The sequence below is a fragment of the Hypanus sabinus genome, chromosome 6, assembly GCF_030144855.1.
Source record: "Hypanus sabinus isolate sHypSab1 chromosome 6, sHypSab1.hap1, whole genome shotgun sequence".
Taxonomy (NCBI): Eukaryota; Metazoa; Chordata; class Chondrichthyes; order Myliobatiformes; family Dasyatidae; genus Hypanus; species Hypanus sabinus.
In genome coordinates, this window is record NC_082711.1 from 94,270,613 (window position 1) to 94,285,433 (window position 14,821).

A 14,821-nucleotide genomic window follows, 5' to 3' on the forward strand; every position below is an offset into this window, starting at 1 on the left:
TGAGGCCTATGAGTGTAGATTTATGGCCTGCCCACTACCAACAATATCAGACATCCCACCTCTCCCGGAGGTCCCGGGAGTCTCCCGCATAGATATCCTGGAAATCGATTTTCTTCAGAGCGAGCAAGAGGGGGAGAGAATGAGAGAATATATGTGTGTGTGTGTGTGTGTGTTTGTGAGTGAGTGAGAGAGAGAAAAACAAGAAAAAGAAAAACACTAACACAAAGACTAACACTAACACTAAAGTGTACTCCTGCCCACTTGGGGTAAAAAATAATGACAGTGTTGCTCACTGCACTGTTTGCAACAGTGACTTTTCTATTGCCCATGATGGGTTAAAATGCAAAAGACATGTTGAGCTGAGTTTAACAGGTGTCACTCATTCAATAGCATAGCTAATGTTATTTAAGCTAGCTGGCTAGCTGCTAAGGAGCTACTCTTATTGCAGACATCCCAACTTTCCTGGAAGTTTTGGGAGTCTCCCGCAAATTGATGGTGCTACCTCCCTGAAGTGAGTTTTTCCTGGGTGGGATGTCTGCAAAATAGTCATCAGGAAGGAAATATGTGCTGAATTTCTTTGTACCCTTGCCAATAAACAATAGTTTGTCTGGGCCTTTATTAAAGCCAATCCCTCTAATTGGGTCTCTTGTTCCTGGCATAATGATTTAGAAGAATGGGGCGGGGAACCTATTGAATGTTGAAAGTGGATGTGGAGATGATGCGTCCAATGGTGGTGGAGTCTAGGACCAGACAATTCAGCCTCAGGATAGAGGGGCATCCATCTAGAACAAAGCTGAGGAGGAATTTCTTTAGCCAGAGAGTGGTGAACTTACAGAATTTGGTGCCACTGCGGCTGTGGAGGCCAAGCCATTGGGTGTATTTAAGGCAGAGGTTGATAGATTCATGATTAGTCATAGCGTGGAATACGGGGAGAAGGCAGGAGATTAGGGCTGAGAGGGAAATGGATCAGCCATGATGAAATGGTGGAGCAGACTTGACGGGCCAAATGGCCTAATTCTGTTCTATATCTTATGGTTGTATGGTCTTATGATTAGGATCTCTGTTATTAGGAGTCTATTTTATCATATAGGAATAAAGGAGGTTTATAAGATTATGACAATAATCATAATGGAAGCAGAAGTTTGAGATTTGAAATTGAAAAATTTTGATCTAAGATGGTGCTGGTGAAACATATTGATGGCAGCTGTCTGCAAACACATTTTCTTGAAAATGATCACTGCAGTCGATAGCCTGGATTATCTCTTTTGTTGCTGAGCTTTTAGAGTTCCTGTACGTCCTGGCACTTTTACGGTGTGATCTGAAGTTTTGAAGGTGCAGGAGAGTTGAGATGTACCACGTATGGGCCTAATTGAGATGGTGGGACCTGGGCCCGAGAGCGGGGACCAAGCCAATGTTTGGCTGTTGGAGCAAACTTAGAGGCAAATTGAAGCAGCAGAACCGATTTGAGGCAGAGTTGAGTCAGTGGATTACAGGCCTGAAAGCATATTGAAGGGGCAGGGCTTGGCTCTGATAGTGAGGAACGAACTGCTGTTGTGTCGAGTTAGATGTCAGGCCAGATTGAAAAGGCCAGGAGGTTGGGGCCGGAGTTGAGGGATGGACCTGTGTTCAGCACGCTGCTCCACGAGATTTACTCGTTGAACTAAATCTGTGGCCTGCAACTAACGGGTTCCTAAATTGGCAGTTGACTCAGCTTTTGTGAACTGCAGTTCTGAATGCTATTTGCTTATTTTTATTGTTTGCATGATTTGTTTTTCTTTCCTGCGCATTGGCCTTTTTTATTGGATTTCTTTGTTTTATGGTTGCCTGTAAGGAAACAAATCTCAACGTTGTATATAGTATAATAAATATTTTGATAATAAATGTACTTTGAAATTCCATGCACTAAAATGTCACTTGCTGCACAATTTCCTTGACTTCCTAATGACTGGGTTTAGTTATGTAGCTAGGGAAGACTGTGAGCCTTATCACATCTTGTGCTGGATGATGTGATCGTAGTCAGAGTGGTGAGTGCAAAGCCGGCTCAGAGCTGGGAAGGGGAGTGCTGTCAGGACTGCCACAGCCGATGCAGTGGGCCTTGGTGGAAAAGCTTTCAGATTACCTGTAGCTGTATTTGTCACATGTACATCGCAGTATCGAAACACACAGTGAAAAATGTTGCTTGATTCCACGGCCAAAGGTGTACTGGGGGCTGTCCACAATCGTCGTCCAGCTCACAGCACTGACATAGAATGCCCACAGCTTACTAAACCTAACCCATACGTCATTTTAAATGCGGGAGCTTTCAGGAAATCCACATGGTCACGGGGAGAACCTTCAAGCTCCTGATAGACGGTGGCGGGAATTGAACTGTGACCTTGTGAGCGCTGTTGCTGTGAAGAGTTAACACTAACTGCTACACTACTGTGCCACGTAAGGCATTGAAAGGATTGGGCTCAGCTTAAATATTTGTTTCCTTGGTCTTAAATCAGTCACCTGGGCTGTAACACGATACATTTTATTAAAAATGTATTCAGTATCTGGAAATCATGAACAAGGCAACCGTAACTGACTTTGAGAACAAGACGTGCTGAACCAACTTCTTGGACTGTTGAGTTCCAGCTCTGTTTGAAAATAGTAGTCATGTACAACTCAAGTTCATAGTTTGTTTAATTGTCATTCACCCATACATGAATACCTGAGAGTACAGCCAAACTCACGTACAACTCAAGTCCATAGTTCATTTAATTATCATTCAACCATATATGAATAGCTAGGAATATAGCCAAACAAAACAGCACTCCTTCCAGTCCAAGGTGCAAAACACAGTCAAACCCATCACAAGGCACATGTAGCATGTATGAGACAGGAAGCAAACATACAATCATTCAAAGTAATATACAGCTTAAGCCACTGCATGAAATGTCCTGTAAATTGAAGGTACATGGCTGTTATCAGCAAGAACAAGCAAACAGGCGGACGAACATACGCATGCACGCAATCCAGCTTGTCTTCCACCAAGCGAACACTAGATGGCAGCACTGACAGGAGGGGGCCAGCCCCCAAACCAGCATGGATGACAAGCAACACTGCCTTTGCCGTCTCCTCTCCCCGGCTGCTGCATTCGGCAAGCCCGCGTGTTATGGCCTAGTCCTCACTACAACTGAGGCCACGCAGATCCCCTGCGGCCTGTCTCACCAATAACAAGGGAAACAGACTTGCGGTACTTCACACTACCAATGTCCAACAGGGTCTTGCGATCGCAAGGGAAACAGCCAAGTCAGTCACTCGCTGTTAGGCTGCACACTGTACATCAACTCCAATGCCCTTCCTTAGCAGGCAGTTACATAGGACACACCAAGTCCAGCTTCTCTGTCAACAAGCAGCTCGTTGATGGCGTACAATACTTGAAGTTCTTAATGTCCAGCATTGTCTTGCAATCATAAAAGCAACATTTAAAAGAGACCAAAACGCCTTTGGTTAGCCCCCAAGAGGGTCCGAACTCACTGCCATTTCACCAGAATGGAAAATCATGAGCTATTGCACCAGAACAGAGGGAATTTCAGAGTCAACTCTGATTGGAAGGCACATATACACTGCAGATTTTATATATTTCATGAAGGACATTATTGACTCTATCTGGTTTACCTGCATTTAAATTCCACACTAACATGTTAGGGTTTCTACTTGTGTCTCCAGATCTCTAATCTGGTAACTTAACCACAGAACTAATTCTATAGTGTTGTATGTTAATTTAAAATTAAATTAGAAGTTTTTTGTTTCTTAGTTTTATATGTTTTCCTGTCATGGGATGGCTGTGTAAATATGCTGTACTGTATCTGCCCTATGATATGCTGTGCTGCTTTGTAAAATAAGCATAAATAATAATAAAAATTTGAATTACAAAAAATATATATTAAACAATATTTTTATATGAAATGCTTTAAGACTTGGATTCAACCATGTAAAACTCTGATGGTCAGTGCAAATGAATTAAGATCCTATTACAACCATATATCAACACCAAGTGATGAAAGATACAAAGTGTATTGGTCTTTTTTTCAGGTCTCAGATGCCAGTGGATCAATGAAAGTGTCACTCGTGTCAGCAGAAAACCCTTTCTCGTGTGATATGCTTTTGTCTGAGGAGTGTTTCATTCTGGACAATGGGGCAGATAAAAAAATATTTGTCTGGAAAGGTATGAATATTAATCATGTTAAAGCAAGCCTAACCTGAACTTTGTCTTTGAAGATGGAATAGTTGTGTGTTCTGTGTTTATAATATAGTCAGCGGCACCTGTACAACACCACCATGACCTGTTAGACTCAATGCCCTGACTTAGGAAGACCAGCATGCAAAAATCCTCTTTCTCATGCTGTCTATCTGTGATCCCACATTCTGAGAAGCAGCCTATTATTTTCTCTTCTGAAACTTTCAACCCGAAACATCAACTTATTTGTCCCATCCATTCCTCCCCCATGTCCCTGTAACTTTAAACCAGCTCATTTTTTCCCAGTTCTGAAGATCAGAGACATTGACTCTGTTCCCTTTCCATATAAGCTGCTTGCGCTGTTCAACGTCTCCATCTGCTTTAGATTTCCAGCACCAGCAGTCTTTCTTTGCTCTTCAGTGACTGATTTGAGGAATCATGTTCAGACCATGTGGAGATGCATCTGCAGTGCAGACCAATTCACAACCATGTACCTATACACAATAAAGTAAGTATAGATGCAGACCTTATGTCTGCCTTGTACAATTGGATTATTGTGTATAGGTACACAGCCAGATGATGCATCACAATCTTACCCAAGAAAACAGTTGCACATCCAGTGGGTTGAATCGTACATCTGTCTGACGATTCTGTTAAGATTACCTCTTGGGATCTGGGCTTTCTCACCTGAACACTGACATAAGGAAGTCGGGGATCTGCTGGACTTTAGATGACAACAGACGCCAGAGACTACAAAGCAGCAAACAATCTGCTGGTGGTACTCAGTGGTTCAAGCTGCATCTGTGTAGGGAAAGGAGATGTTGACGTATCGAGATGATCTGGTGATCAGTCCTGATCTCATGGTTTCAGCCTGAAATGTTAACAATTCCTTTACCCTGCAGGTGTTGCTCAATCCACTGAGTTGAGAAGTTGAAACATAAAAGGTTTGAGCTGAGGAGCTGGCTGCATTTCACTACCAGTGCCTCGGGTCTACTGATGTTCATTATAAATACACGTGCTTTTTTTTATCTTTCATTATTTAACTTAATTAATTTCTAGTTATTTAAGGGATTTAAATTTTTTTATATTTGTATCCATTTGAACTATTTGTCAGTGGCTCTCAGTGTCAGAGACATTTAACAAAAAGTTTATAAAGGTCCTTAACAGTCATAAGCTGTCAAAAGACCTGCAGGCAGAGAAAGGAGAATGAGGCAAAGGTAATATTTAGAGTTGAGTGTGTGCAGATGGCATACATTTCAACCACTGTGCACAGTACAGACTTTGGCACTACCACCAGGTGGTGCCACTGAACTATGAAAAGCCTTTGTTGTCAACAGGGCACCTCCAAGTGAATAATAGTGGAACTACATCATCTTTATTTTGCTATTTCAATTGTTTTGAATGTATAACATGGAGTCACACAGTTATACAACACGGAAGCAGGCCTATTGGTCCATACCAACCAAGATGTGCCATCCAAGTCCCATTTTCCAGCATTTGCATCATAACCTTCCAAACATTTCTAATACTTGTATCTCAAACACAAGAAAATCTGCAGATGCTGGAGATCCAACGCAACACACAAAATTCTAGAGGAACTCAGCAGGTCAGGCAGCATCTTCAGGACCTGAAGAAGGATCTCAGTCAGCTGCTTATTCTTTTCCATAAACGCTGCCTGGCCTTCTGAGCTCCTCCAGCATTTTGTGTGTTACTAATCATGTACCTGTCTAATTATCCTTTAAAAGTTGTTATTGTACTTGCTTCAACCACATGCTTTAGCAACTGATTCCTCACTGGTGCCTCTTTTTGTTTAGAATAAATTGTCCATCAAGTTCCCATTAGATTTCTTCCCTCTCAGTTTAAACCTATGCACTGTAATTCTTGATTCTTGGGAAAAGACTGAGTGCATTGAATCTCATGATTTTGCATGCTTCTATCTGATCACCTCTCAGTCTCCTACGCTCTAAGCCACAAAACATGTCCAACCACTCCTCATAGCTCAATCCTTTAATTCCTGGCAGCATCCTATACCTTTTCTAATTAAACAACATATTTCCTACAATACAGCAAGCAAAACTCCATGTGTAATCTTACTAGCATCCTGTACAACCCCACCATGACCTCCGAGCTGTTATACAGAATGCCCTGACTTAGGAAGGCCAGCATGCCAAAAACCCCCATTATGCCGTCTGTCTGTGACTCCACTTTCAGTGAACTATGTATTTGCACTTCAGGTTTCCTCTATTTTACCATGATGTCCAGGGCCCTGCCTTTCAGTCTGAAAATCTACCAGGATTTGACTTTCCAAAATGCAACGTTTCACACTTAGCTGAGTTAAACTGCACTTGCCACTCCTCAGCCCACTGACTCAGCTGACAAGAACCCTCTGGAATTCTTGATGACCTTCTTCACACTCCACTATGCCATCTTCTTTAGTGTCATCTTCAATCTTACTAATCAAGTCTATATTATTGATATAGATGAGAAAAAAACAATGGGCCTACCACAAGTCACAAACCTCCAGTCCAAGAAACAACCTATTACTATCACTCGCTGTTTTCTACCATTAAGCGCATTGTGTATCCAGTCAGCTTAATTAAATTTTTTACAGTCGTTTTTGATGGGGATAGTAGTAGGGATAAGGTCCCACTACCTATTAAATGCTCCCAGTAGTATACATCTCAAATACCCTCTGACAACCAATCCAGTTCCTGGCCTTCACATGTACCTTAGCTACTAAGCCCAGTGGACCCATTTCTAATGTCAGGAGAAGGGGCAATGGAGGGTTACTGGCACCTTAAAACCAGTCGCCTCAGGCAAATGGGGGCTCATCAGCCATGGTTGACAGCTCTGGAGAAGGAAAACTCTGATCTCAAACCTCCACTGCCTTGTGGCCGTGCCCACTCATGGGGAAGGCTTCAGGTGTAAATCCTGAGGTAAAATCTGGAGCTGGAGTCCCTCAGGGAGCCTAGATTGAGCTCAACACTGACTGGCAACTCCTGCATCACTGCTGGTGTGAGACCTCCCGCCTCCTGAATAACTGCGTCAACACCAGGTGCTCAGGCTGCAGCTCCTTAGAGAAACTCTAGCTGCAACTTATTGACCTTTGACCCATATGAGAAACTGAGGAGGAGATAGGAGTTTAAGTCACAGGAGGTTGTATTGGTTCCTTTGGATCCATCAGCTGCATGGAGATGGGAAGAATGCTACATGGACAACAGCTTTCTCTCCATACCTAGGCTGGTGTGCTGGTTTGCATATCACAAAGCTGGGATCCAACATCCATGGTTGACCCTAGCCAGCAGAGGGTCTTTATTATCCAATTAGCCATCTCTCCCTGGATTCCATGTGCTATAACCATCAAGGTAACCTTATCAAAGGTTTAACTGAAGTCCATATAAATCATGTTTACTGAACAGACTTATTCAAATTCTTCGTCATATCGTCAAAAAACTCAATCATATATGATGTGATTTTCCATGCGCAAAGTCATGCTGACTACCCCTAATCAGCTCCTGTCTTTCCAGATATACGCATTTCGTGTCCCTCAGAATCCTCTCCAGTAATTTAGCTACCATGGATGTTAGACTTGCCAGGTTTTTCTTTGCCACCCTTCTTAAATAAAGGCTGAATATTTGCCTCCCTCCAGTTTAATGGCACTTTTCCAATGGCTAACATTGATGCAATTATCTCTGTCCGGGCTTGCACAATCTCCTCTCCAGCTTCCCACAATGTTCTGGGATATACTTGCTAAGTCTTCAGAGATTTATCTACCGTCATACATTTTAAGACATCTAGTGCCTCATAAAGGTATGTGGGCTCTCCTTAAGACCGCCCTTGTCCTAGTTCAGAAGTCTTCTCGTCTTTATCTACATCAAAAACACAGGAGAAGTATTCACTAATGGCCCTTACAATCTCATGTAGATACTCAGAAAGGTGCCCCTTTTGGTCTTTAAGAGGCCTTAATCTCTCCATAGAAAGTTTGTTTCCCATAACATAGGTTCAGAATCTCTTTGGGCTTTTCTTAATCTTCGCTAAAGTTACTTCATGCCCTATTTTAGCCAACCCGATTACCTACTTGAGCACATTACTGTAATACTACTGCATCTCAAGGGATCCAGTTGATCAGAACTGCATGTACCTGACCCATGCATCCTTCTTTTCCTGACCAGAGCCTTAATATATGTTGTTATCCAAGGGTTCCTTATTCCTACCAATCTTTCCCTTCACTCCATCAGGAACATGCAGATCTTGAGCTCTGACTATTTCACCTTTAAAAGTCTCCCACTTACCTGTGATCCTTTCGCCCAAAAACAATCAACTTCAATCAACCTTTGCAAGTTTCTGTCTCATACTGTCAAAACTTACCTTGCCCCAATTTCAAACTTGAACCTGTGGGTCAGTTATGTCCCTTTCCAAAACTAATAGAATTATGGTCACTGGTCCCTAAGTGCTTGCACACTGCCACCTCAGTCACCTGCCTCACCATGGTACCAAAGAGTAGATCAAGGTTCGTCCTTTCCCTAGTAGGGCCCTCTATCTATTGATCAAGGAAACTTTCCTGAACCTACTAAATAAATGTCACCTCATGTAAGCAATTGGCAGAACGTCCTAGTATAAAGTTAAAACCCCTGAAGGTATGAAACACTGCATAATCTCCCTGTACATTTCACAGTTCCTGTTGACTCTCTGAGGACCTATAATAGAATCCCGAGAATGGGATTATATCTCAGTCTTATTTCTTAGCTCCACCCATCAAGCCTTCCTGGATGTTCCTTCAGTAATTTCATTTCTGATATCTGCTGTAATATTCCCCTTTATATAAAAAAAATACAACTCCCCTTCTCTCTTTCTTCTGCCTCTATCCTCCCTAAAACTCCAGTACCTTGGAACATTAAGCTGCCAGTCCTGCCCCACCTCTAGCCATGTCTCTGCAACCTCTATAATGTCCCAGAACCACATCACCTTCCAGGGTCATCCACCTTCCTTGTTTGATCTCTTGTATTGAAATAAATGCAATTTAATCCAATGGGTTTGAAATCTGTTATCAAATGTTTCAGTAATTCAGATTGTAGAGTGAAGACCAGTTTGACAAATTCTCTGTGCTCATGTTGTTGAAGCCATTTCCAGTGGCTTTAGCAATAAAGGTGCTGAAGCATGGGCAATGTTTGTCCATTATCTCGCATATAAAGGAAACAGTCATTGAGCTAGAGTAATTAGAACGTAACTGGCTCATTAATGGGAGATGGTAACTGAATTGGTTCTTCAAAATAAATTCTGCTTGCTTTCAATTTAGAGAGTTCTGCAGGAATATAGAGATGTTGGTGTTTATTTTTTTGATGGTCACATGTGATTCATGAACAAGTTCTGAGTTCTGAGCCAGTGAGTTATGCCAACTTTTGAGTTAAATTGTTAAATTTTAATAGTGACACCCATGCAAAGCTGGGAGTCTCCTAAACCACACTAAACACGGCTTTTCTGATTTAGGTAAGTGGATATTGCCCCTGCCTTTTCTTTATACAGTACTTCTATGAACAGTGATGGTTTAGTTTGGAAATCAAGCATGTTGGATGATTTAGTTCCATTTCAGCCTAATAAATGACAGAAGGGAAGCAAATGTTCCCTATAAGAGTTGAGAGAAATTAGTATTATTTTAGACAATAGCACAAAGAGTGTCACCAGTTGGAGATGTACTCTATGGGTGATGGTAGTAAACGTGAGGATAAGATATTGAAGTGTATGAAATAGATCATAAAGTTATTAACATAATACATTCACATGAAGTCTAACATTAAATTGGAAGTGAATTCAAATGCACATTCATGACTTTTCATGAAGTTTTGAATAAGGAAATATTCTGGTACTTAGGTAAAAATGCAAATCCAGAGGAAAGGAAGGCAGCTATGAAAACTGCTGAGGACTTCATAAAAAAAATGGGCTACCCACCTAATAGTCAGGTAAGAAACTTTCAAATGCAGTTCAGCTATTGCATTAAGTAACCCTGCTTAAGGTACAATATATTGTTTCCTTGACAACTCAGTTGTGTAATTTAAAATGTATTTAATCTCAATGCTACAATGTAAAAGTATCCATCTGTACATCATAATGAAAATGAACGGCAGATGTCGTAATTCAACATTCTCCTCGCAATGGAAATGTTGCCTGTTCAACAACACATTTCAGGAAAAATGAAACAAAAGTTTTAAATTGCATAAAACAGAAAAAAGAAACATACTGGAATCTTTGCAGCAAATCTACCCTGGTCAAATAAATAAAACTATAGTTAATCACTGTCAGTTCAAGCACTGAAAGGGAATTAAATAAGAATTTGGAGCTTTAATTTTCTGTAAGTTGTGTAAAACAGAAATATATAGAATGGAAAAAAAATGCCTAATCTGCACAGAAAAAAATGTTAAATAAAACATGCAACAGTTAACAGTTCACAGTCTAGTATTTTAATAAGTAGGGGTTTCACACTTCAGAATATGTGTATTTTTAGACTGTTTTATAGTTTGCTAAAGAATATTTTTGCTAGTGATTTGCTGTTCTACTTAAGTTGTAATGGGTTTATTGAGTATATACATTTGGGCTCTGATGCAAATTAAGGTAAAATCTCTTCCTTCCAGAAGAAGAAATTGGGTGGGACTGTGGTCACCACACTGGACTATACTTTCACAGTCCTTTTCCCTGGTGTAGGAGTTACTCCGATCTGAAGGGCAAACTTCAAAACTGGGCAAAGAGTTCATTTCTCTATTTTTCTAGAGATAGAGCGTGGAATGGTTTGAGCCGCACTGCCCAACAATCTCCCAATTTAATCCTAGCCTGATCACAGGATAATTTGCAATGACCAACTAACCTACCAACCAGTCTGTCTTTGGACTGTGGGAGGAAATTGGTGCACCAGGAGGAGACCCACATTTAAACTAATTTACAACTCCTTCTATAAATTTGTCCAGCTGATTAAGAGCACTACAGCCTGATTGGGGGGGGGGGGGGGGGAGGTTGTCTCACATTATCAAGTTTGTGTATTTTTATCTCCTATGCAATTAATCTCATGTTCATTCCAACTCAGACTTTATGTTCAAGGGTAAGGATTCCCAACGTGGGGGTCCATAGCATAAAAAAGGTTGGGAACCTCTGTTCAAGAGGACCTGCTTCTTGTCACTGTGAGGGTTCCAGTTGGTTTTGAACTACATTGCAAAAGCTTCCTGAATTTGTCAGGCACTCGTACCAAAGAGGTCACTAAGAGAAGTCACAAATTTAGCTAACATGACAGACGAAGCTCTACTTGCTGAAGTTGCACACACCATGCTGTACTGATTACATAATTTTAGCTGCTCTATATTGGGAGACGATCACTAAAGCAACAGTAAAGGATTTGCATGAACATCAGAGTCACAAAGAATCTGCAAAAACAATGAGTTCTGTAAAATTCTAGCTATTGCCATTTGTAAAATTGCCACTACAAGAAATTAAATCTTTGTTTTTTACTGCAGATTCAAGTTCTTCCGCAAGGAGGAGAAACTCCTATCTTCAAACAGTTCTTTAAGAATTGGAAAGACTTAGATCAGAGTGAGGGTTTCGGAAAAGTATATGTCACAGAGTCAATCGCAAAAGTCAAACAGATTGAATTTGATGCCTCAAAGCTACACAGCTGCCCTCAGATGGCTGCCAAACATAACATGGTCGATGATGGTTCTGGAAAAACAGAGGTAACTTACAAACATCATATCAAACAAGAATGAGGAATTATATTTGATTGAGAAATGGTGTAACAACACTAAACACTACAGAGAACTCCACTTAACAGTAAATCCAGGATAAATTATGTAAATTTCCAATCTTTGTTTTCGTTTCTCCCAACTTGTCAATTAAAATTCTATATTATCTTGAGGGTATGGGGATATAAATATACTTTCACAACTTCAAAAGTTAATTTTCCTTGCTGTTGAAAATGGAAAAACTGGAGTAGGGTGACTCTATGCCTATTTCTGGGTCTCAAAAGTACCCATCAGGAAATTCAATGTCAATATTTAGGTACAGCTTTTGTCTGCCCCACCACCATCCTTTCCAGATTTCAGTGACATCAGCGATATTCACGTATAGTGAGACTTTTACCCTCATTGGTCTACGAAACAACATCCTTACTCACAAGCTCGTTCCAGATAAATAAGCCATTTCCCCTCACTGTTTTGCCTATGATTCCCCTCCTCATTCCCATCAGTGCAGCATCCATTCATTCAGTAGCAGCACGCCGAGTAAATTGTAAAGTTGTGTATCCCATTAAGAGCTAACTCCATGCTGAAACAGCAAGAATTTGCTAAATGTCTATAGTAGGAGCTATTCTGAAGCTGACAGTGTCACGGCAGGGGATCACAACAACAGTGTTCTGTCAAACTTTTGTTCCTTGTATGACTTTTACAACAGTGTTAAAATGAAATACCACACTGCTTAAATGCCATGCAAAAATAAAAACGCAGGGGAAAAACTTTAAGGCCAGTCAAGTACTTTGTTTCATTATAATTTTAATGTGTCTACATAGGGGCAAAATGGTACTATTTTAAATGGCAAGACATACTCGTTGAAACAATATCATCATGATACAAGATGCAGTTTACATCTCTTCTAGATTATTGAGAGCCACAAGGGGCAAAATGGTACTGTTAAAATTGATACAGCTTTATGCTAGTTCCACCCAGTACAGCATTTGCGGATAGCACAAACTGAGGCAGAGTACGGCTTCGGAGTCCTATCATTTCATTGAAGTCCAAGCTCATTGCTGAGATGGGCCTCCACCTGAACCAGGTGAAGAGCAAACACCAAGTTCTCTCAAAATTGAGATGACACCATGGTAGACAACATTGCAGCAAGGTAATCAGCGCCATTTAAAGTCCAGCAACTATGGAGAAAGGAAGTGAAAATTAACCCATGTTGAAGATTAACTCAAGTGCTGCTTCTGTCATCAGAAAGCACTCCGTGATTTAAAAGTGGTTGTAATAAGGTTCATCAATGTTAATCTGTATTACTGCGATTATCTTTTGCTCTGGTATGGTGGTGTGATTTTTGTCTATCACCGTAGCTGGCTATTGCCCATGATGCATTTATGATTGGCAATAAAACCTTCAGACACAAGAGCAGAATTAGGCCACTCAACTCATAAAGTCAGCTCCGTCATTCATTCCATCATGGCTGATTTATTATCCCCCTCAAACCCATTCTCTTGCCTTCTCCCATAGTCTTTGATGCCCTGATTAATCAAGAACCTATCAACCTCCACCTTAGCTATACCCAGTGACTTGGCCTGCATAGCTGTCTATGGTAAGGAATTCCATTAATTACCACCCTCTGGCTAAAGAAATTTTGTCTCATCTGAGTTCTAATGGGATGTCCTTCAATTGTGGTGGTTGTGCCCTCTGGTACTGAACTCATCCACTTTAGGAAGCATCCTCTCCACATCCATTCTATCTAGGCCTTTCAATATTTGATTGGTTTCAATGAGATCCACGGTCATTCTCAGCGTGTACAGGCCCAGAGCCATCAATGCTCCTCATATGTTAAGCCTTTCATTGCTGAGAGAATTCTTGTGAACATCCTGTGGACCCTCTCCAATAATAGCACTTTTATCCATGCTTGTAACTTTGCTGCAACACCATGGGCTCTTGCTGAGCAGCCCCATGTTCGGCATCATGTCAAAGGCATTCTGAAAATCCAAATAAACAACATCCACTGACTTACCTATGCCTATTGTTTACTTGAAGAATTCCAATAGATTTTTCAGGCAAGAATTCCCTTTTAGGAAACTATGACATAATTAGCCTATTTTATCATGTGTCTCCAAGTACTCTGAAACCTCATAAAGGTAATAGACTCCAACATATTTTCAACCTCTGCGGTCAGGCAAACTGGCCTGTGATCTCTTGTTTTTCTGCTTCCCTCCCTTCTTAAAGAGTGAAGTGACATTTGTAGTTTTCCAGTCCTCAGAAACCATTTCAACATTCTTGAAAGTTCATTACTAATGCCTCCACAATCTCTTCAGCAACTTCATTCAGAAACCTGGGATACAGTACATCTGGCCGAGGAGACTTATCTACATTCAGACTTTACAGCTTCCCAAGCACCTTCTCCTTAGCAATAGCTTTCTGCCTAACTCCCTATATTGCGTCTTTCATGTCCACAGTATCTGTTTTCTACTACTCTAATTATGGAATTCCATAAGATCATAAGACTAGAAGATGTAGGAGCACACTTAGGCCATCTGGCCCATCGAATCTGCTTCATATCATGGCTGATCCATTTTCCCTCAGCCCCAATCTTCTGCCCGTATCCCTTTATGCCCTGCCTAATCAATAATCTATCAACATTTGGCTTAAATATACCCAATGACTTGGCCTCCAGAGCCACCTGTGGCCAAGAATTTCATGGATTCACCACAAGTCTTGGCTAAAGAAATTCCTCCTCATCTCTGTTCTGAAAGGACACCCCTCTATTCTGAAGCTGTGTCCTCTGGTCTTAGACTATCCCAACGTAGGAAACATCCTCTCCACATCCACTCTATCAAGGCCATTTGATAGGTTTTAATGTGGTCACCCTTCATTTTTCCTATTTCCAGCAAAT

The 14,821-nt window shown here is 41.0% G+C and overlaps 1 protein-coding gene across 1 annotated transcript in view; it reads left to right on the forward strand.

Annotated features, from left to right (window-relative positions):
- Window positions 1–14,821, forward strand: part of scin (scinderin) — a 135,384-nt gene that overhangs the window by 62,741 nt on the left and 57,822 nt on the right. The window contains exons 6-8 of the mRNA XM_059972622.1: window positions 4,063–4,195; window positions 10,076–10,164; window positions 11,704–11,919. Coding sequence (XP_059828605.1) covers window positions 4,063–4,195; window positions 10,076–10,164; window positions 11,704–11,919 — 438 coding nt within the window. The remainder of the gene's footprint in view (window positions 1–4,062; window positions 4,196–10,075; window positions 10,165–11,703; window positions 11,920–14,821) is intronic.